Source organism: Ovis canadensis, chromosome 13 (assembly GCF_042477335.2).
Source record: "Ovis canadensis isolate MfBH-ARS-UI-01 breed Bighorn chromosome 13, ARS-UI_OviCan_v2, whole genome shotgun sequence".
NCBI classification, from domain to species: Eukaryota; Metazoa; Chordata; class Mammalia; order Artiodactyla; family Bovidae; genus Ovis; species Ovis canadensis.
This window is the reverse complement of record NC_091257.1, coordinates 46,943,337-46,967,986: the sequence shown is the minus strand read 5'-3', so window position 1 is coordinate 46,967,986 and position 24,650 is coordinate 46,943,337. Positions and strand designations below refer to the sequence as shown.

The following is a 24,650-nucleotide window of genomic DNA, read 5'->3' as shown; positions in this document are numbered from 1 at the left end:
TGTGAGTTCATAGGAAGCAGCCTTTACAATACCCACTCCACCCTAAACAACAGAGTCTGAGCAAGCTGGTGTCCCACTACTAATGTATACATGACTTAAAAGACTCTCTGGCCATCAGCTCCACAACCTGTCACTCTCTGCAATCCTATGCAAGGAAATTTAGATACCAAAAATCCATGACCTATCCCTTTAATTTCTAGCTGGGACCTTAAATTTTTGTTGCTATTATAAAGTAATGCATGCTGGACTTGCTTCCACACAGGGGGCATAGGTTCCATCCCTGGTCTGGAACTAAGATTCCACATGCCCTGTGGCCAAAAAAATAATAAAATAATGTCAGGTTAAAAAAAATAATAAAGTATTGCCCACTGAATTCTTTATGTTCTCTTTCTCTTACCAGACCCTGAAAAAGTTTATTTTGAAAATACCTTGCAATTCTCAAAAACTGCACTTTATATATTTAAAAATGTTCATACATTTTACTTCCTTCCTAGAGAAAAAAAATAACAATTAAATACCAAATTGCTATGATCACGTAAAGCTGTCCTACTCAAAGGGGGTCAGCTCAGACCTGACAGCACCTGACGCCCCATGTCGTTTGGCACAGGGACCACGGCAGTCTAGTTTCTGGCCAGGTCTGCGCTGACCTAATCCTGACAGCTGATGCTTCATTAGAAGTTATAAATCAGAAACTCTACCCTTCTCTCACCCCTAGTCTGGTAAATGGCTACTTGTTTCTTGAGAAGGGGGGAAAATCCTAGAGCTGATATACTTTTCTGAAACTTCCTTCTTCTAAACAGCAAAAGGAGAGTATAAAAGGAAATGCCCCCCTCCCCTTCTTGGCATGGCTGCGGACTCAGTGTTCCTCTTATGTGCTCTCTAACCACATTGCAAAACACATTATGGAAACCAGTGAGCACATTGGGTTCAGACTGTGTGATAAGCTTTTTCTTAAAAAGAAGCAAAGGGGGAACTCGAGATGCCATTCATTTTATTCAGAGAAAAGCAGTGTCCTTTTTTTTTTTTTTAATTTCTTTTCCCATCTCTAACATGCTATTTGATTATGGAGTGATAAGTTCCATTTCAAAGAAATCTGAGAAGGAAATTCCTTTCAGAATTTGGATTTTATCTCTTGGGTTTTAACTTGCTATTGGTCTCAGTTCCTGATACTTTCTATGGTCAAAGGCTCTCAATCAGGGTGGGCATCAGAAGTGCTTGGAGAACTTTAAATAAATTACATATGCCAGCCTTAAAACCTTGCATATCCTTTGAGCGTGAAATTGCACACAGAGGCATTTCACTTGAAGAAATGATCATCTGTGCTGCTGAAGTGCCTGCAGCACTTGGTCCAAGTCTCTGGTATTAAAGAGACTACACAGAAGGAACTGGAGCACAGCCACTGAGAGCAGATTTATTTGAAAACCTTACACTGCCAACATCATACCTGGCACCTCTTACTGATGTGGCAGTGGAAACCGCCTCCTCTGCAGGGCTATGATGTTTTCCACTCAAATAGCCTGTTGATCTCACTTCTAGCAAGTCACGTCTGACTCTGCAGACACCCCCCCATGGAGCCAAACCATCTTGCCACCCCACTGGTACAATCCCCTGTGGCCCCTCTGTGTTTGTCCTCATGAGCAGCCAGTCCATAATAGTCCCTCTCTTCTGGCTAGGGCTGTTGCCAAGGAGTCTGGGCATGTGCGATGCTCAGGGTCTTCTAAGGACAGTGTCTGTGGTCATCATACTGATATCATTCGGCTGCCGTCCAGCAGCAGTTAACTCTGTCTGTCTCCAACCTCTGCTGGGCTAGACACATCATGGAGTGAGTGGCTGCTGACTCTTGTACATGACAGAGGGTCCCCGCAAACAGAGACCCCCTGCACTATCCACACACCTGTGACCTAACTGGGCACGTCTCCCCTGCCCAGTTCAAATACACAGCATCTTATTCATTTTAACCACATCCTTGTCCTTTTCTTCCCAACCCTTTCACTTTTGAAAAAGTCAGAACAATAATGTCTGTAGTAGCTAAAAACTAAGAGGGGACATCCCTGGTGGCACAGTGGATAAGAATCCGCCTGCCAATGTAGGAAACACAGGTTCAATGCCTGGTCTGGGAAGATTCCAAATGCCACGGAGCAACTAAGCCTGTGTGCCACAACTGCTGAAGCCCACACACTCCAAAGGATAGTCAACAGTCTAGACCAACAAATGAGAACATGGGAGATACATCTTGGGTCTAGTTTAAAAATGCGAGAGAGAATAACACGGAAGGAAGAAGAGAGGTGAAGTCCAGTCACTAAGAGGTTGGGACCAAGCTAGCAAAATTCAGATGGAAACGTTAAAGTGTGCTCATTTGTACTCACATATTAGTAAGAGCCACTCCCTGGTGGCTCAAACAGTAAAGAATCTGCCTGCCCCGCAGGAGACCTGCGTTTGATCCCTGGGTCTGGAAGATCCCCTGGAGAAAGGAATGGCTACCCACTACAGTATTCTTGCCTGGAGAATGCCATGGACAGAGGAGCCTGGTGGGCTACAGTCAATGGGGTCACAAAGAGTCAGACACAACTGAGTGACTAACATTAGTAAGAGGAGGAGACATGCAGGCTCTATCTTGTATTCTTATTGTTTGCTCACATGACTAGGACTTGACACTATTAGGTGCTATGGGCACCTGTGACATTACATGCCTTGGAGATCTGTGTTCCAGAAAATATTCCCAACTGAGCCACAGTCTATGGGAAATGACTCACTTAGACATTGCAACGTGGTAATTACTTGATACTTTGGCATCTCAACTGGCAATAGGAAGTTAGCAGAAAGGATCCCTTGGGCCATTGAAGATTGGTTTAACCATATATCAAATATAGAGCTTTTATTATTTTTTAAACTTACAAAAAGAAAAGCGAAATGATGATCAAATTTTGGTGGCTTGGAATTAAAGAGTTAAGACAGCTGGGGAGGTGGGAAGGGATAGAATGGGAGTGTGGGGTTAGCAGATGCAAACTAGTATATATAGAATGGCTAACACCAAGGTCCTACTGTATAGCACAAGGAGCTATATTCAATATCTTGTGATAAACCATAATGGAAAAGAATATACAAAAAAGAATGTTTATGTATGTACAACTGAATCATTTTGCTGTACAGCAGAAATTAACACAACATTGTAGATCACCTATACTTCAAGAAGCAGCAATTGGACAAGATGTTCTAGAGTCTTCTCCCCAGGACTGATTTCTTCCTTGGGGTTCTCTTATTTTGATTCTTTTTTCAGCATTACTTCTGAATACAAGGAAAATTTCCCTTTAAAAAACCAGTTCATCACTTAAAATATAAAATGCCAATAACTTATGCTCAAAAATATACATGTGCATTTTAGAAAAAGAATTTTCACTAAAAACTTAGATCACATTCACATGGAAAATACAGGCTCATTAAAAACAGTCCAATTTCAAAATAGGCTTGTGTCATTAAGGAGTCTAGAAAAGTAGTCAAGAGTTTGACAGTTCTCAAACCACCTCAGTTTAAGACAAAACACTCAGCTCTGGAAGGCAGGTGTGCCTGGGGAGTACCTTTTCCTCCAGACTCCCTGGCTGCCACTGTCATCTTCTCCGCCTTATCACCTGTGTCATTTTAAACGTTTAACAGCCTCTCGGCCCCCACCAAAGGACAAAGTGCAAAATATGAAGCTCAGAGTCTCAGCTTTCATGGTGGCCTCCAATTCAGTTCTGCTTTTCAAACTGAGGAGCAAGAGTGGCTAGAGCGGTGGTGGCTCACTCCTCCATAAGGAAGGGGTGGTGGCTCACCCCTCAGTCATAAAAATGACTGTCTAGTGTTTTCCTTCCTGGTTGTAGTAGTCACCTTATTACTCCAAAGCATTCTCCTATGACTCACTCAATTTACCCTCATCCACCCCATCAGTCAGGAAGTGATGAACAAAACGTACCAATTTTAAACGCAAAATCTTTGCCATCCAATAACCACACCATGCAAATATTCTACATCGAACACAGATACTATCACGTAAAACAAAAGTGGAGGGGACTTATGATTGACCAAACAAAATATTCAGTTAACAAAATACTTTTTAAAAAAGGCCAATTGATATTTAGTTTCAACTGTTCCCTTTGGAAAAATGCGGCATATCTTGGTAATCTTCAGTATTTTGACAATTCACAACTATGAAGCAACTAAATTTTAAAAAAGCACATAAATCTCCAGGAAATATCTGCAGTAGTCATATTAATTCCCATATCAAAGTATCCAGACTAAAAAGTGTATTAGTCACTCAGTTGTGTCCAAGCTAAACTTCTTATATATTCATCTAAACTTAAGGTTTTGAGAGAGTTCCTAAAATAGAAATGTATAATAATTTACTTAGGTAATTTTCCCGTTAGAGCAAACATTAAAGATTTAGTAGTTAATATTTAGTAAGTTTATTCATTTATAAGTACTATCAAAATCAAAAAAGAAAAGAACTGTATAGCTATCAAAGTAGGTTTAAAAATAATGATATTAACATATCTTCATTTGTAATCTTCTAACTACAATGTTAGCTCTTAAAAAATATCATGAAACATGTCAACAGATAACAGAAAGGGACAAAGTTGAATTATATGTTAAACTTTTAAAAAATATTTGTATTTAAAAGAATACTGATTCAAATGTAAAAAAAAAAAAAAAAGAATAAACTGAATCAGTTCTAATGAGGTAGATAAAACTGGAACCTATTATACAGAGTAAAGTAAGCCTGAAAGAAAAACACCAATACAGTATACTAATGCATATATATGGAATTTAGAAAGATAGTAACAATAACCCTGTATGCGAGACAGCAAAAGAGACACAGATGTACAGAACAGTCTTTTGGACTCTGTGGGAGAGGGAGAGGGTGAGGGTGGGATGATTTGGGAGAATGGCATTGAAAATAAAATAAAAGAATACTTACTCTTTTGCCTCCCTCTAAGAGGATATATCCTGAGTTTTTCAATAATATCAACCACAATCAAGCAAGTCAGAACTAGGGAGACTGGCAGGTCAGGTAACATATCCGGCAACATATCAGTGGAACCATTAATATTCTTTTGAACCTGTTTTCAGAAGACCATTAAGAAGCATTAAATTTTTGCACTTTCTTTGTTCACAGTTCTTTGAGGAGTCTGAAAAAAGTGCTAAATTAATTATACATACATTTGCTAAAAGATTAGAAGCATGGTTTTCAGCTTTTTAGGTGTTCAATCCCACAAAGTTTTGAACCACTTCTAAAGATGTCATTAGGATCCATGTTAATGGAAGACAGAACTCTATCAGTTAAAGACAGAGTTAGTAAATGTGCATTAAAATTTAACAGTAGGCTCCTGGAATAGTGGAACAAGGAATCTCTCCCAATCCAACAGCTATACAGAGCCTCTGAGAGTCCTAGCTCAAAGATGTAGGGAGACAAATATTAGAGTGTAGGGTCTTGTAAGAATAGAGAGCTGGGTAAACCCAGCTAGGCTTTGGAGTACTTGCTTCATCAGTTTAAGGTATCCACAAAAAACCTATGGCAATATCAAGTTAACCACAGTACATTAAGAATTTTTAATACCTCTGAGGACAAGAATAAACCAAAGGTTACACCATTACCATTTCTATTCAAGACTGTACTGAAGTCCTAGCCAGTATAATGAAGCGAGAGAAAGAAACGGTGTTTAAGTATTAGGAAAAAAGAAAAGCAAAATGTCATTATTCATAGACTATATGATTATAAATGGACAAATCTCCCCCAAAAGTATAAATTATTTCCTCATACCAAAAACAGAAGTTATAAAATAAGATTTTTAAAAAGTGATACAATTTGTTACAACCTCAATAAAATTCCAACTTTTCTGTGGAAAATGATAAGCTGATTCTAAAATGAACATGGAGATTCCTTCAAAAACTAGGAATAAAACCACCATATGACCCAGCAATCTCACTCTTAGGTATATACCCTGAGGAAACCAAAATTGAAAAAGATACATGTACCCCAACGTTCACTGCAGCACTACTGACAATAGCTAGAACACGGAAGCAACCTAGATGTCCATCAACACGTGACTGGATAAAGCAGCTGAGGGACATATACACAGTGGAATATTATTCAGCCAGAAAAAGGAATGCTTTTGAGTCAGTTCTAATGAGGTGGATGAACCTACTGCCTATTACAGAGTGAAGTAAAGCAGAAAGAGAAAGAGAAATATTGTATACTAACATATATATATATATGGAATCTAGAAAGATGGTACTGATGAATTTATTTTCAGGGGAGCAATGGAAAAACATAGAGAACAGACTTATGGACATGGCGGGGAGAGGAAGGAGACGATGGGATGTATGGAGAGAATAACACGGAAACTTACATTACCATATGTAAAATAGATAGTCAATGGGATTGCTGTATGACTCAAGGAACTCAAACAGGGACTCTGTAACAACCTAGAGGGGTGGGATGGGGAGGAAGATGGAAAGGAGGTTCAAAAGGGAGGGGACATATGTATACCTGTGGCTGATTAATGTTGATACTTGGCAGAAAACAACAAAATTCTGTAAAGAAATTATCTTGCAATTTTAAAAAGTGGAAAAAAAAAAGAAAATACAAAGAGCAAGACATTCTAGAAGAAAAGGAAAACAGGAAGGTTTACTCTTCTGGATAAAAAGAGCTATTATAAACATGTAAGAATTAAGATATTGTAGTGTTGGCACAGGAATAGAAAAGTAGGCCGTGGAACAGAACAGAAAACTCAGAATAGACTATGGACACACACATCTGATTTATTAACTACAGAGAAATGTGACAAGGACAGACATTTTAATAAATGGTGCTCAGTCTATTAGCTATTATTTGGGGAAGAAAAAACAATCCCTTACTGCACAACACACACAAAGATTAGTTATGGGTAGATTGTGACGTTCAAAGAGGATTTCAAAATGTTATATAGGACACTGTTTTTAGGACTTTAAGGTTCAAATTCACAATATGACAAAATTGTTTCAAACAAGTAACCAAAAGAAAATACAGCAAATAAAGTGACGCAGTGGACTATTTTAAAATTAAAAGCTCTTCTCCATCAAAATATACAATTAAGAGCATGAAGTCACAGAATGAGAAGATGTCTGCAATGCATAAAATCAACAGAGCCTGAAATCTAAATATATAAATAATTCCTCCAAATCAATTTTTAAAAGATAAGCAACACACTAGGGGAAAAATGGAATGAAAAATATGCTCAATCTCATTAATTATTGGGGAAATGAAATTGAAAACTATAATGAAATTCAAGAATATTGTCACCAGAATAGTTAAAATAAAAAGGCTGACAATGCAAGTGCTACTGAGGATGGGGAACACAAAGATTGCTCATTCTCTACTAGTGGAAGTCTAAATTAATGTAATCTCTTTGAAAAACTGACACTGTTAGTTATAATTAAGTACTTGAACATCTTGTGATCCATCAATTCTACTCCTGCACATTTAACCAACCCGAACGCTTATATATGGCAAAAAGACACATGTTTAAGGATATTCACAGCAGCAAAAATTGGAAACTGAAATGACCATCAAGAGTATAACTGATGGGAGTTCCCTGGTAGCCAAGTGGTTAGGATTCCAGACTTTCACTGCTACAGTGCAGGTTCAGTCCCTGGGCAGGGAACCAAGATCCCACCAGCCAGTTGGCATGGCCAGAAAATAAAAAAACATAGAGTTGAACTGAAAGAGTGTGATATATTTGCAAAATGAAATATTGTACAGGAATAAAAAATGAATATGAATGAACTACATCTAAACAGAAAAACAAGAATAGCCCATATTTTGAATAAAAGATGCAAAGACAGAAAGATCATAGATAAATAGACAACAATTTCATTTCCTTTTATAAAGCTTTCAAAAACAGATAAGCTCACCTGTGATATTAGAAGTAAGGCAGAAGTGACCTTTGGGATAAAGGAAAGGTAGCCAACAGAGATGGCCTGTAGGGGGCTGGCAAAGTGTTTTGTGTTTTTTGTTTTTTTTTTTTGAACTGAGTAAAGAGAAAAGGAAAGATATAAGCATCTGAATGCAGAGTTTCAAAGAATAGCAAGGAGAGATAAGAAAGCCTTCTTCAGTGATCAATGCAAAGAAATAGAGGAAAACAACAGAATGGGAAAGACTAGCGATCTCTTCAAGAAAATTAGAGATACCAAGGGTACATTTCACGCAAAGATGGGCTCGATAAAGGACGGAAATGGTATGGACCTAACAGAAGCAGAAGATATTAAGAAGAGGTGGCAAGAATACACAGAAGAACTGTACAAAAAAGATCTTCATGACCTGGATAATCACCATGGTGTGATCACTATCACTACGAACAAAGCTAGTGGAGGTGATGGAATTCCAGTTGAGCTCTTTCAAATCCTGAAAGAGGATGCTGTGAAAGTGCTACACTCAATATGCCAGCAAATTTGGAAAACTCAGCAGTGGCCACAGGATTGGAAACGGTCAGTTTTCATTCCAATCCCAAAGAAAGGCAATGCAAAAGAATGCTGAAACTACCGAACAATTGCACTCATCTCTCATGCTAGTAAAGTAATGCTCAAAATTCTCCAAGCCAGGCTTTAGCAATACATGAACCGTGAACTTCCTGATGTTCAAGCTGGTTTTAGAAAAGGCAGAGGAACCAGAGATCAAATTGCCAACATCCGCTGGATCATGGAAAAAGCAAGGGAGTTCCAGAAAAACATCTATTTCTGCTTTATTGACTATGCCAAAGCCTTTGAGTGTGTGGATCACAATACACTGTGGAAAATTCTGAGAGAGATGGGAATACCAGACCACCTGACCTGCCTCTTAAGAAATCTGTATGCAGGTCAGGAAGCCACAGTTAGAACTGGACATGGAACAACAGACTGGTTCCAAATAGGAAAAGGAGTACGTCAAGGCTGTATATTGTCACCCTGCTTATTTAACTTATATGCAGAGTACATCATGAGAAACCCTGGACTGGAAGAAACACAAGCTGGAATCAAGATTGCCGGGAGAAGTATCAATAACCTCAGATATGTAGATGACACCATCCTTATGGCAGAAAGTGAAGAGGAACTAAAAAGCCTCTTGATGAAAGTGAAGGAGGAGAGTGAAAAAGTTGGCTTAAAGCTCAACATTCAGAAAACGAAGATCATGGCATCTGGTCCCATCAATTCATGGGAAATAGATGGGGAAACAGTGGAAACAGTGGCAGACTTTATTTTGGGGGGCTCCAAAATCACTGCAGATGGTGATTGCAGCCATGAAATTAAAAGATGCTTACTCCTTGGAAGAAAAGTTATGACCAATCTAGATAGCATATTCAAAAGCAGAGACATTACTTTGCCAACAAAGGTCCGTCTAGTCAAGGCTATGGTTTTTCCTGTGGTCATGTATGGATGTGAGAGTTGGACTGTGAAGAAGGCTGAGTGCCGAAGAATTGATGCTTTTGAACTGTGGTGTTGGAGAAGACTCTTGAGAGTCCCTTGGACTGCAAGGAGATCCAACCAGTCCATTCTGAAGGAGATCAGCCCTGGGACTTCTTTGGAAGGAATGATGCTAAAGCTGAAACTCCAGTACTTTGGCCACCTCATGCGAAGAGTTGACTCACTGGAAAAGACTCTGATGCTGGGAGGGATTGGGGGCAGGAGGAGAAGGGGACGACAGAGGGTGAGATGACTGGATGGCATCACTGACTCGATGGATGTGAGTCTGAGTGAGCTCTGGGAGTTGGTGATGGACAGGGAGGCCTGGTGTGCTGCAATTCATGGGGTCGCAAAGAGTCGGACACGACTGAGCGACTGAACTGAACTGAATGTTTCCATACTACTTTGTAGTGTTCCATTAATATTGGCTATATTGTGTGAATTTTTCTGTTTGTGTGTTACACCTCAGTGAAAAATAAGAAAAAAGTAAACAAAAATATGCAACAATGGGTGAAACATAATGAGAAAGTTGGCCCAAAAGAGCAAACCATAGATAGTGCATCACTGTGACAGTAGTGTTCCTTGAAAGGTCATACCCTGAATTTCTGAAGCTCATAAGGAACCTCCCAAGTGCTTTACAAGGTCACTGGTGGGGAAGGAAGAGAAAATGACAAATCAAGATTAAAATATTTATGTGTTGCCGTTTGACGCAAAGTCCATCTCTGTAGCCTTCTGAGGATATTCTGTGTGTTCATATATTGTCCTAATGCTGCATCTAGGACACGTTCCAAAGTCATGTAATTTCTAATGATGTCATCCATTACCTGGTATACATCTCTCTCATAGCACTAAGCAGACCTACTCTTACTGCCTGTTTTTTTGCTTTCTACCATCAGTTAAAAAATTACTGAGGGCTGGGTGGGTGTGCGGTCGCTTCAGTTGTGTCCAACTCTTTGTGATCCCATGGACTGTAGCCCACCAGGCTCCTCTGCCCATGGAATTCTCCAGGCAATACTGGACTGGGTTACCATTCCCTTCTCCAGGGGATCTACCTGACCCAGAGATTGAACCCATGTCTCTTGAGGCTCCTGCATTGCAGGCAGATTCTTTACTGCTGAGCCACCAGGGAAGCTCACTGAAGGCTGCTGCTGCTGCTGCTGCTGCTGCTAAGTTGCTTCAGTCACGTCCGACTCTGTGCAACCCCACAGACGGCAGCCCACCAGGCTCCACCGTCCCTGGGATTCTCCAGGTAAGAACACTGGAGTGGGTTGCCATTTCCTTCTCCAATGCATGTAAGTGAAAAGTGGAAGTGAAGTCACTGAGTCGTGTCCAACTCTCAGTGACGCCATGGACTACAGCCCACCAGGCTCCTCCATCCATGGGATTTTCCAGGCAAGAGTACTAGAGTGGGGTGCCATTGCCTTCTCCGCACTGAAGGCTAGAGACTGTCAAATTTTCTGAGTGCTCTATCCTCAGGATCTAATTTCATGTAATATGCACTTAGTGACAATCTACTCAACATGTAAATAAAAATTTTATTAATAAATTAAAAAATTACATCTTTCAAGCACCTTATAAATAATAAGATTAGCAGGGCATTCTGCTTTTTCTAAAATATAAATTTATTTATTTTAATTGGAGGCTAATTACTTTACAATATTGTATTGGTTTTGCCATACATCAATATGGTTCCACCACGGGTGTACACGTGTTCCCCATCCTGAGGGCATTCTGCTTTGAATTACTATCTGGGTAATAAGAGTTCTCACAGCCTGAAAGTTGTATCTATAATATTCCTATTCTGCAGACACCCATCCATCAGAGTCTCTTGGGAGCTGCCTTTGGTTGAAACATAAACTCAAATTTATTTTCAAATAAACAACACACGCAAATTATTTGGCAACAGATATCTTATCAAAGGTCTTATGTGAGTGGCTGTTCGCTGAGATACTGTTTTATTCTCTTTAGAACCAAGAACACTCATGAAAAAACATCAGGTTAGAAGAAACAAAATGTGGATCTTCTCTCAAATTCCTTGCTTGTTTATTATTTTCAAGTGATATTCCTTCCTCCCCACCCCTCTACACAAACACAGTAGATTTTTAAAAATTGGCTTAGACCTTCCTCCACAATCACAGAGATAACAATGATCTAAGACTGGAGAAAATCAACTTTAAGAAACTTGTTGGGCATACCATTCTGTGAAATTTTAAGAACAGGGGGACATTCTAAAATCTCAAAATCTTACAGGCAGAAGAAATCAAAATTCCATACCTCAGTCACTGCTATAGAAAAGCTGAAGCTGGGAAGCGTGGTGAGTACTACACACATCATCATAACAGGTCTCCTAGCAAAGGAGAAAAAATAAGCAAAAGCAATAATGTACAAGATCAACAGTTCCTGTTACATTTTGCCAATTGTGCAGTTCTTGCACTCCTTTATAGTTTTTCTAAGAAGCCACTGCTTCCCTATTTCCATTTCCCAAATGTTTGAGTATGGCAAAGGGGAACACACAAAAAGCCAGGATGTTTTTTCAGAATAAGAGGGTGAAAGGTTTCCAAATAACTAACAAACCGTAAATGGCTAAAAGCATCACAGTGCAAGATAAATGACGTTCAGTATTTTCATAATTCATTCATTAGAATCCTGTCCAACGTGTTAGGCTCTGGTGACCAGTTGAAAATAAAAGAACAGCATGACTCTCTCTAGGGATACATTGTTTTTCATATTTGTTTTTGGACCACCTTTTAAGCCTTGCCTGGAGAATTCCGTGGATAGATCATGTGGTCACAAAGAGTTGGACACAACTGAGTGACTAACACTTTCACTTTTTAAGCCTTGCATGATCAAGCAATCAAACGGTTATTGAGATATAACATAAAAATATTTTATGACAGAGAATTAACACATATATTTAGCATTATCAATTTACAGGAAGATACTGTAAAATACACTCAAATTTTTCTCTAATGAACTATTTACCTCCTCTCTCCTTAGTTAAATATATACTAATTACGTTTATAGGATAGTGTCTGTTTAAGCACACAGTATTGGAGTCTTTCAGAAGACTAAGAATTTCTGCCTGCTATGTCCCTCTACTCCAGCCTCATCCTAGACTTTCTAGGTATAGACATAAGGTAGGGGTGAGATAGACCAACTCTTATAGACAGACCCAGATCAACCTGCTAAAACCAGAGGTATGATGAAATTTTAAAATTGGTAGCTTTGCCTCTTTCTCTGAGCCCAGATGGAGATTCCTGAAGCACTCAGCTCTCTGAGGCTGGCAAGGGCATTCACAGAGTCCTCTTCTCAGCTTCACCTTTCAGAGTACCTCAGGAATTATTCCAGCACCTCTTCTTTATCTGTGTATTTGCCTTGACTATCTCGGCCAATCCCATCATTTAAACATCACCCACTCGCCCAGGACTTGCAGACATATTCTAGAATATATACTATGGCCTCTATCCTGACCTCTGGAGTTGGACACCCACCTATCTATTTGGTACCTCCATTGGATGTCTAATAGACAACTCAGGCTTAACAGGTCTGAAAAGGAACCCATACTCATTCCAGTCATCATCCAATCCTGCATGATTTACTGCCAAAGTGCATTTCAAATCATTGTCCGCTAACACAGTAGCTCACTCACTGTCATCTCTTATCTGCAGTGCTTCGTAACCAGTTTCCTGTCAGTGTTTCTATTCTTGCCAAGCAATATTTTTCCCATAAAGCAAACGTCTGATTTTGTAAATGTAACACACATCTTACTACTCAGCTCAAAATCACCAGGGCTGGGAGGAGTGGGGAATGGGGAGTTAATGTTTAATGGCTATAGAGCTTCAGTTTTTCCAGATGAAGAAGTTTCTGTGGATGGATGGGTAGCACACCAATGTGGATGTACTTAATGCCCATGAGCTAGCTCTACATTTAAAAATCATTAAGATGGTAAGTTTTATGATAGGTGTATTTTACCACAAAATATACTTATTTGTGGATTTAATAAATTTTCTAAAAATCTCCAGTGGATAAGTAATTAAAATCAAATGGAAACCTAGCACCACTGTCTACATGTTCTCCATGAGGTGGTTTCTCTTATTTCTTTTACTCTCTTCACTTAGAATGATCTGCCCCTTCCCCAACATCCACTTACCTATACTAATAACATACTAGTAACATTTTGTTATTCTGTGATCATACCAACCTTGCCCCATCTGCCAGATTTACACTGGTTATTCTTTTCTGACAGGGAGTCTCTGGATGATAGACCTAGTCTAGATCATAGATCTTTCATGTCTGACTCCAAGGTAAGTTCCGTGGGAAAAGGTACCTTATCTGAGTTGTTCATTACTTTATCTCCAGCATTTAGAACAATATTTCCAAACCATTTTTATAGAATAAACTTTCTGGCAATCTTGTGAATCCTATGGACCCTTCTCAGAATTTTTAAGTGCATAAAATACATAGACTTATACAACAAAGTAATGAGGCTGAAAGACAGTTATCCACAATCTTTTAAAATTTTGATTTAGTAATTTACAGATCTCAGGGTAGGAAACGGCAACCCGCTCCAGAATTCTTTTCTGGAAAATTTCATGGACAGAGGAGCCTGGCAGGCTATAGTCCATGGGGCTGCAAAGAGTCAGACACAACTAAGCAACTGAGCACACAGGCAATATACACACCTAGCTAACGCTTACTCCTTGGAAGGAAAGTTATGACCAACCTAGATAGCATATTCAAAAGCAGAGACATTACTTTGCCAACAAAGGTCCGTCTGGTCAAGGCTATGGTTTCTCCAGTGGTCATGCATGGATATGAGAGTTGGACTGTGAAGAAAGCTGAGTGCTGAAGAATTAATGCTTTTGAACTGTGGTGTTGGAGAAGACTCTTGAGAGTCCCATGGACTGCAAGGAGATCCAACCAGTCCATCCTAAAGGAGACTAGTCCTGGGTGTTCATTGGAAGGACTGATGCTGAGGCTGAAACTCCAATACTTTGGGTACCTCATGCGAAGAGTTGACTCATTAGAAAAGACCTTGATGCTGGGAAGGATTGGGGGCAGGAGGAGAGGGGGACAACAGAGGATGAGATGGCTGGATGGCATCACCGACTCGATGCATATGAGTTTGGGTGAATTCTGGGAGTTGGTGATGGACAGGGAGGCCTGGCGTGCTGCGATTCATGGGGTCGCAAAGAGTTGGACACGACTGAGCGACTGAACTGAACTGAAGACAATATTGTCTTATTTTCTTTGACATACTCATATCCATATTGCTAAAGATGCAGAAAAGATGAGAGAGCACATTCTGGAGAAAACAATTAGGGTGTGGCTTGTGAATCCAATCAACAATCTCAGCAGAAACACTGACAGATTGCACTGAAGGGCGACAGAGACAGGACAAAATGAAGAAAGGCTGTGAGACTTCCAGGATACGATAGGTAGGAAATAGGCTAATACAGAGCCGTGCCGTGCCATGCGTGCATGCTCAGTTCTGTTCAGTTCCTTGAGACCCCACAGACTGTAGCCCACCAGGCTCCTCTGACCATGAGATTTCCCAGGCAAGAATACTGGAGTGGGTTCCCTTCTCCAGGGGATCTTACCGACCCAGGGATTGAATCTACATCTCCTGCATCGGCAAGTGGATTCTTTACCACTGAGCCATCTGGTAAGCCCAATACAGAACCATCAGGCTGCAAAGATGTACCATCATTAAGAAAAGGGAAGAATGACTCTGATGATGCCACAGAGGCCAGGGAAGCTTCCACTTCTACCATGGGCCCAGGGGTTCTCTCCTCAGATGCAGAGAGCAGGCCTGCTGCCCATGGCCCAGAGGGTGGAACCCTTACTCTGATAGGTCCAGAGGACAGAGCGTCCACACACACAGGTTGGTTGTCAAGCCTTAAACCTTAGAACTGCTTTCTAAAACCAACATACATGTTTTGCTGCATTTTGCATTACTGTGCTCTGTAATAAATTGAAGGTTTGTAGTATCATGGAGAGTACACTCAGACATTAACAAGTCAGCTAGCATCCCAAGGAGACATCACAAAGAGTAAAAGGTCCAGAAATCACAGGACACAGAGAATAACTGATGGGACTTGGACACTGGAGAAAACTTCTTAGCAGACTATATGGGATGTGGTTGAAATGGCTGTAATGATCCCATCTTCAAATATTTGAAAAGCTTCAGTATAGACACAGTGAGCTCAGACAGGAAGTCACCCTTAGAGACACAATGTGGAGAGCTGTCATCACACAAGTGATAGTTTATGAGAGCTGACAAGAGAGCTTGAAAAGCAATAAAAGGGGACATATGTATTCGTATATCTGAATCACTTTGCTATACACCTGAAAATAACAGAACACTGTAAATCAACTATACTCCAATAAATTTTTTTAAAAAAAGGAAGAAAAAAGTGTCATGCTACTGAGAGTGACCATTACATGTGGCTAATTAATTGCTGGTAGCCATGCCAGCATAATTTCATAACAAGGACAGTACTCTGAAATTGGTGAGTGTTGAATCACTGAAAATTGGCTGATTGACTGATTGAAGCAAAATTTTTCTTTTTCTTCTTCTTTTTAAAAAATCTTTTAGCCCCACCATGCAGCATCTGGGATGTTAGTTCCCCAACCAGGGATTGAATATGAATATGGGCTCCCTGTGGTTATAGCATGGAGTCCAAATCACTGGACAGGGTATCCCAGAAGCCAAACTTTTCTATTCAAATTAAAATATGCAACCTCCAAATTAAAATGCTTGACATATAAAAAACAAAAGCAATAAAAAGAGAAAATCAGGGGGCAATGGTTAGGACTCCCAGCCATGGCCAAATTCATTGGCATCTAAAGCAAGGCATAGGATGACATCTACAAAGAAGATGGGATGGAAGCTACACATGGCAAAGTTTATTTCAATACAAGGAAATAAGGAAGACTATTCTCATAATTGCTTCCCAGGTGCCACTAATGGTAAAGAATATGCCTGCCAATGCAGGAGATGCAAGAGATGTGGGTTCAATCCTTGGGTCAGGAAGATCCTCTGGAGAAGGAAATGGCAACCTACTTTAGTATTCTTGCCTGGAAAATTCCAAGGGCAGTGGAGCCTGGTGGGATACAGTCTATGGGGCCCAAAGAGTTGGATACAACTGAGTGAGTGAGCACAACACAACACATTCTCATAATTAGAGACACAAAAAGTCATGAAGCTCCTTTAAAATCAGAGGCAGACTGTCTGTATTGTGAGAAATAGGTGATAGATGGACACTAAGGTGTCTTCAGCTTTCAGATGATTCCAACACTGAATTCTAAAAGCAAGGGGAAGAGTAGAGTTTTAGAGGTGGCACTGAAATGCAGGCAACATTTTTCAAGGTTATTACTCTGTCAACAGGACATGGAGGGGATGAGAGGGACAGAGAGGCAAAAGGCAAGGATAGCTGTTGGTGAAGGTCTCCAGAGCCCCAGGAGTTTCATAAAACTCTCTCTGTGCCTCCTTGAGGAAAAGCGATCAGAACAAGGGATCTGATGCTGGACGTGAATAGATCAAAAGTTGGTGAGCCATGCCAGAGACTCAAGTGCACAGTGGCCCTGGAAATCAGTGCCTGACTGGGGTGAGGAAAACAGTCATGAGAACAAGATGCTGAGTCGATAGAGATGAAAGAGGAAGAACTCATGGAATCTGGTGACTGACTGCATATGCAGGAGAGAAAAGCAAAAGTGAATCCACTCCTGCTGACTGACTGGAGGTGGGACAAGCAGAGAAAGCCTGTGGTCAAGGACAAGAAAGTGATCAGTCTCGAGGTTTTCAGAAGATGACAGACAGACTGAGAGAAAGAGGGTTCTCTGGGAAGAAGTAACTGTTAAATACCACTTGTTATCTCCTGGCAATTCACGCATGACCTTCTTGGAGGTGCTGGAAAGAGTGAGCTCTGCCTCCTCGGGTGAGCCGGTCACTCGTGTGTGTTGCTGCGCACCGTTAAGGCGCTCAGACTCGAGACAAATGGGGTCAGTCTTGACTCCCTACTCACTGGCCAGGTGGTCTTTTAACCTCTGTGCCCCAATTTCCTCACTCATAAAATGAACACTGTAAAGGTTCTTCTTCATAAAAGAGAATTAACTAAAATAACACAGGCAGTGTGTTTACAACTCTTCTTGGTACATAGTAGTTGTTCAATCAATATTTACTCTTATTTTACTATGATGACAACTAGAGTTATTGCTGCCATGACTCCCACTGCCACCAGAAATAAATCAACATCAAATTTTGCAGCGTAAGTTAAGGATGTCAACAAAGGAAAATGTTCCAATTGGAGTCTTTCCAACTTGGCACTGCCCAGGATGGTCGACATGTCATGGTCTGAGGCAGGGGTCCCCAACCTCCAGGATCTAATGGCTGATGATCTGAGGTGGAGCTGATTAATAATAGAAATAAAGTGTACAATAAACGTAATGTGCTAGAGTCATCACAAAACCATACCCCACCATCCTAGTCCATGGAAAAATTGTCTTCCATGAAACCGGTCCCTGGTGCCACAAAGGTTGGGGATGGCTGACTAAAGGAATCATACACTCTGCAAGACTCGATAAATTCCTAAAATATCACCCAATCCAGTCTGGGAACCCCCAAAAGTCTTCTAGGATTATCCTTCCCCAAGGTACCCTCTCCAAGGAAATCTACTTCAGTTCCAGGTTAGTTTGTAGCTCAACGGTTTCACCCATTCACTGATTGGTCTATAGCTCAATGGTTTCACCCATTCCATGATATCCTAGGCAAAGTTTCCTCTTATTTACTGGGATATAAAATTTGGGGTGGATATAAATAGTTTTTCTTCTTTTCCTCAAACCATGTCCCTAGTTTATTATAAATTATGACAGGCATCCCTAAAAAGAACAGTCACTCCAAAAGAATGAGGAAGTGTTTAACAAGAGTAAAAGGAAGAACACTGGATTAAAGTTCAGACTTCTGTTGGTTAAGAGTGTGTCCTAAACTTTCTGACCTTGTTTCCTCCCTTATAAAATGACAATTATATCCATTCCCTCAACTTTACAACACTGAGTGCAGGCCAAATGAGAACATGAAATGTAAAATCACACCCTAGTATAGAACAGTCTGGTGGTTGCCTAGAGGGAGAGGACTGGGGGAGGACTGAATTGGGAACATGGCATTAGCAGCTGCAAACTGCCATATACAGTATGCACAAACAACAAGGTCCTGCTGTATGCCACAAGGAACTGTATTCAATATCCTGAGATAGAGACTTCCCTAGTGGTCCAGTGGCTAAGACACCACACTCTCAGTGCAGGGGGCCCAGGTTGGATCCCTGGACAGGAAACTAGATCCTGCATGCTGCAATAATAGAAAGATTTCACATGCCAGAACTAAGACCTGGCAAAGCCAAATTAAATAAAATATATATCCTGAAACAAACCATAATGGAAAAGAATGTAAAAATATGTGTGTGTGTATATATATATATATATATATATATATATATATATGTATAATTGAATCACTTTGCTGTACAGCAGAAATTAACACAATATTATAAATCAACCATGAAAAGTGAAAATGTTAGTCACTCAGTCATGTCCAACTCTTTGCAACCCTATGGACTTTAGCCCCCCAGGCTCTTCTGTCCATGGAATTCTCCAGGCAAGAATACTGGAGTGGATAGTCATTCCCTTCTCCAGGGGGTCTTCCTGACCCAGAGATCGAACCCAGGTCTCCTGCATTGCAGGCAGATTCTTTACCATCTGAGCCACCATTCTTCAATTCTAAAAAATAAATGGAATCACGCTATGTATAGAATAGAATCACAAAATATAAGATATTCATCATTTCACTCTATTGACCTTCACTACTCTCAAAGGATAAAAGAAACTGAGAAGATTCTCTGGATACACAGAGTATCACTTCTAGAATTTTCTTCAGTTTTATCATCACTTCTCAGAGTCATTCAGAGGATTAAACCAGATCATGTTTTCAATGGATACTAAATTCAGCCTGAGATAATAACATTAACATTCACCAGGTCCTTACCATGTGCTAGGCATTGTGCTCAGAAGTTTTCATGCATAATCTTACTCAATTTCTTGAAACAACCCAATAAAGAAACTAGGTTGTCCCCATTTTGCTCATAAGAAAACTAAAACTTAAAGAATTTAAAGGATGATCTCACAATCAGGGCCGATGCTGGAATTTCAATTCAGGTCTGCACCCCTCAGCCACAATGTCAGGAATTCATTAGCTGGATGACTCACTCTCTCCTGAATACCAGCCACATAGGACCCATGGCACCAGTGTGGATGTACAGAGAGATTCTCAAATAGGCCCATCAACAATGCAGCTGTGAAAGCTAAGAATCTATGAGATCTCACATAAACACCTATTTAAGTATTCTTCAAAAATAATTCATACTTTCAATTCCTACTTTCTGTAATAGCAATTATTTTTGCATCATCTTCCTCTAGAAATCAAGTTATATGACACACACTGTATTACCACATATATTAAAATATTCTATACACATTTTGGGGGATCCCATATAATATCCAAATATATATCTTTAGGGAAGATGTATCGTAATGACACTAGAAAAACTGCATTTTTTTTAAAACATACTTAGCATTCAAAGTCAGAAAGAACATTTTAAAAGTTGCATAAGGTGGAAGAAACAGCAGAGAATCAGACCACACTGACCTCACAAATTCCAGCTCCACCAGTTATAAACTTATATCAGTAGCCAAAGTTAATCACTTCTTCAAGTTTCCATTTCTTCATCTATACAACAAGGCTATTAGTGGATACCTCACTGGCATAAAGTCTAACAGTATGGAATGTGTAAGTTTCCTTGAATAGTACTCAGTAACAATTTCTTCTTTTCTAGGCCAGTAAGCGATAACAATGGCTCGTAAAAGAGGTCATGGAGGGAACAGTTTCACTGAAATCATAGATAACATGCCATCCACCTAAAACTATTTAGAATACTTATGACCAACCACACCCACAAACAGAAATAAAAGACTGGAAGAGTATTTTCCAAAAGGAATCACTGAAAGATGTAATTATTGTGACAGCCCAAGACCACTTAGCACAAGGGAAGTAGCTGGACCAGATGTACACACAAAAACAACAAACAAACAGAAACACAGACCCTAAGGAGTAGAAAGACTGCTCCTTCTTTCCTTTCAATGGCCCCCAGAGACTGGGACCTCACCCTTCAAAGAAGCAGTTTAGGGCAGTGGTTAGAAGGACCAGCCACAGAATCAGACGGACCTGGGTCCAAAGTACAGTCCTTCCACTCACTTGTCAGCTGACCATGTAAGTTTCTTAACCTCTCCAATCTTCAGTTTTCTCTTGGGAATAATAAACTCAAAAAGAGACATACTTCACAAGGTGGTATGCAATGAAATGAAACTGATAAGTTCATTTTATAGTACATAATAAGTAATCAGTAAAGAAGTAGTTATAGCTTAATAATAATATATATTAAATACATTATTTTAAAATAATATTTTTTCAAGTTTTTTAGGTGGGCCATTTTCAATGTCTTTATTGAATTTGTTACCATATTGTTTCTGTTTTATGTTTTGGCTTTTTGACCATGAGGCATGTGGGATCTTAGCTCCCACATAATAATAATAAGCAATATGGGAAGGTTTCCCACCTAAATGATATTCAGACCTAAAAGGTCCTAGGGATTAAGCCAATGCAGAAAAATATCAGAAAGCACCTTCCTGGGCTGGTGTGGCCAGCTTCCTACTGGTTTACTCATGTTGTCATTTAGACCCTCCTTATCCCTTCAAACACTTCCTGGCCTGGTCAGGAGTCTTGAACAGTTGAAGCAACTCCTAGCAGATATGAGGGGTGGAGGGCCCAGCTCAGCTTAGTTGATCTTGAGGATTTGGGTCAAGGGTTGGAAAACACCTAAACCCCACTGATGAAAGCACTGCCAACCACATGATTTATTTTCAGAAACCACTCAGGACATCTGTCCTCCAGGAACTGAAAGTCTCCTAGTGGGTTAGGGGATGACATCAAGTATCAGGCGCTAACAAGTAGGTCCTGGGCCCCACCCTCCCTGGCCATACTCTCCCTACAGTGTTTCTCACTATACAGCTGTATAGCTGTATCTATTATTTTTATATTTCTGTATTTGCTTGAATTAAAATTCCCAGTTTCTTGTTTTTCAAATGTATTCTATATATCTCAGGTGACAAGAACCAGATCTGAAGATTTAAAAGGAAAAATACATTAGGACCAGAGATTATTTGTTCTCAATACCTTTACATGGATCAATATAGTCATTAACCTATGAGTTCAATCCTTATTAAGCCATGATTTATTTAAAATATTTCTGTATTATTATTTGAATACTTACCCTTCTCACCAACAAGGTAATAGAATTTATCAACACAATCAAAGTATTATTATTTTTTTAATCTAAATAAAGGAACCAGTTTGCTTAAAAATTTTAGTTGGTTAATGATCAAAGGATGCCTTAGAGTTACAGAACATTGCAAGGTAAACATTTAGACATTACTTTCAGCTTTAGACATTACTTTCAGCTTTATACAACAGAAAAATTCTATATTAGAATCTTATGATTATGATTTCTGTAAATTAACTATGATAACTTTGTGTACTTTAGTGTACAGAGGATTTAGTACAAAAACAATCACTACTCAGAGTATCAGAGCCTTAGGAATACATGTAAATTACAATTATCAGTCAGCAAAAAAATGACTCTTTAAAAAAAATATGGAAGGAGACTTCCCTGGTGGTCCAATGGTTAAGACTTTGCCTTCAAATGCAGGGGGTGTGGGTTCAATTCCTGGTCAGGGAGCTAAGATCCCATATCTCATGGCCAAAACATAAAACAGAAGCAATATTACAAAAAATACAGAAAAGACTTTAAAAAAATATTCCACATCAAAAAAATATTTTAAAAAAATATGGAAGATACTTCCATACTTTATACAACTATGAATACATTGATTGAAACAGTGGTTATTACTTCTCCTTAATCTCACATTACACACCTGTGTGTTATGCTAGCATCCTTGCCCAGAGAACATGAGACAATCTCTTTGAAAGCATCCCAGGGGGTCCCTGCGAAAGAATTCTTTTTACTCACCATCCTTTGATTTTTTGGTAAAGATGACGTTTCTTGTACAAGATAACTTTCACAGGAACCCAAATCAAGAGAGTCACTGAAGCTACATAGGCAATTGAACAGGAAACAATCAGCCAGTAACGTGTTTTGTCAGGCGGACGCCTCGTGGTGGAATAGGCAACAGCAAACTGTTCCATTATCACCAATGTGGGGACACAGAAAGCAGTAAACTCAAGCAGCTCAAACACCAGCAGCTTGATTAGATTTCCCGAAGCCATCCTGGAAGGCCGAGCACCCGGGGACCACACTCTCCTCCTCTGACTGTGAACAGCATATGGACACACAGATACTGAACTGGGGTCAAGTTCCTTGTACTCGAATCACTCACCAGTGACTTTATTCTTTTATTGACCCTCATATGGTTCAGTGATCTTCCAACTTAACAACCGAGGTCTCTTAAAGAAACAGAGCCGTCATGGAAGTGATCACTTAATGTGTTTGCAGATCCGTTACTAGAAGTCAAATGAATTTCACAATATGCTTCAGAGCATCAGTAAAAGTGGGGTCTTTTAATGTAGTCTTTATTGTGAATTTGAGCACAAGAAAACATTTATTTAATATTTGACACTTGTTAAGTAGAACCATTGCAATAATACAATTTTAGTTAAAAAAGAAGAAAAGACATAATCCAATCCCTTATTTTTATAACTGAGCAGATCCAGGCAAAGAGAAATACTCAAAGCTTGAGTATTTGTCTGAGAGAGTGACTTCTCATTTCTCTTCAAAGTGCATGAAAATGGAGTTTGGATTCATTTTGCCAATTTCCCAACCAGACTTCTTCCTGGTACTTGAAGTATTTATTTGTTCTTGCACATTAATTGCTATGCAACACAGATTAACGTTATTTTTATTTTGCAGGTCAGGAAACTAATGATGATATGAGAAACCTGTTATCAGGATCAATACATGAAGAGTTATCTATATCTAGTCTAAAAGCATATCCAATATTTAAAAGACAATTGTCCCCATGAATATTTTTCCTTCGCACAAGCCACTTTTGAGCAGCTGCGATCAGCATTCCACTGGCTGTGGGGTGGTTCGATATACGTGTGACAAAGGGTCCTTCCCTGCAAACCCTCACAATCCATAGAGGAAACAAACCTACGGGCAACAAAAAATAACAGGAGTCAGAAGTATAACCTAAATGCCATGATAAAACAGAGGAGAGCTTCCTCTTTGGTTTCGGGAAGGGGAGGGAAAGATAATGATGATGTGAGCAGATGGTGGGTGTTGGGGTGTCAGTGACATTTCAGAAAGAAAAAAACAGCTGGGAGGGAGGCATGATGATGAAGTCTGGTGTGGCATGGCAGGACACAGGGGAGGTGATGCTAGGAGAATCAGCTGGACTCAGAACACCCACACCCCATAAAGGATGTGTGTGTGTGCACATGTAAATGTGTGCGTGAAAAGGCATTTTCTAAGCAGGGGAATCAGCTGACTACTTGGAAAGGAGGGACAGTGCTGATGTGAAGGCAGGGCTAGAGTGGTGTGGACCTAGAGATGGGGAAGCCACCTAGGAGCCACAGAGGAGCAAGACAGAGCCTTGGCTACCACAAGTGGTTTGGGGGTGATGCACCCACACAGGCTGGTCCAATCCCTCCCATCTGCTGGCTTCATCAGATGGCTCCCCCGCGCCTGTGTCTGAGACACGTCATATTTCTCTTGGCTTCTGTGTCTCAAGGCCCTTTTCAGAAGGGATCCCATAGTTGCCTGGTTCTTGGGATGCACCTAGGATTCTGGGGGGGGGGGGGGGGGTGGCTTTGAGGATTCACACCTCCTGCCCTCCCACAGCAGGATAATCAGATACAAGGTTCCTTGAGCTGCCAGGTGATTCTCTTTGAGCTCACAGCCACTGAAGTGTAGCAGAGGGCTTCCGTGGTGGTCCAGTGGTTAAGACGCCACGTTTCCACTGCAGGGGGCACAGGTTAGATCCCTGGTTGGGGAACTGGGATCCCACATGCTGCACAGCACCACCAACAATAATAATAATAAAGTGCAGCAGAAGTCCTCTATATGAAAAAAGAC

The 24,650-nt window shown here is 40.1% G+C and overlaps 1 protein-coding gene across 1 annotated transcript in view; it reads right to left on the bottom strand.

Moving 5' to 3' along the window:
• TMEM236 (transmembrane protein 236) overlaps positions 1–22,927 on the bottom strand; it is a 40,923-nt gene extending 17,996 nt beyond the window's left edge. The window contains exons 1-3 of the mRNA XM_069547601.1: positions 22,587–22,927; positions 11,725–11,797; positions 4,952–5,093 (exon numbers count right to left, since the gene is read on the bottom strand). Of these exons, the coding sequence (XP_069403702.1) occupies positions 4,952–5,093; positions 11,725–11,797; positions 22,587–22,843 (472 nt within the window). The 5' untranslated portion in view covers positions 22,844–22,927. The remainder of the gene's footprint in view (positions 1–4,951; positions 5,094–11,724; positions 11,798–22,586) is intronic.
• Positions 22,928–24,650: the final 1,723 nt, after the last annotated feature.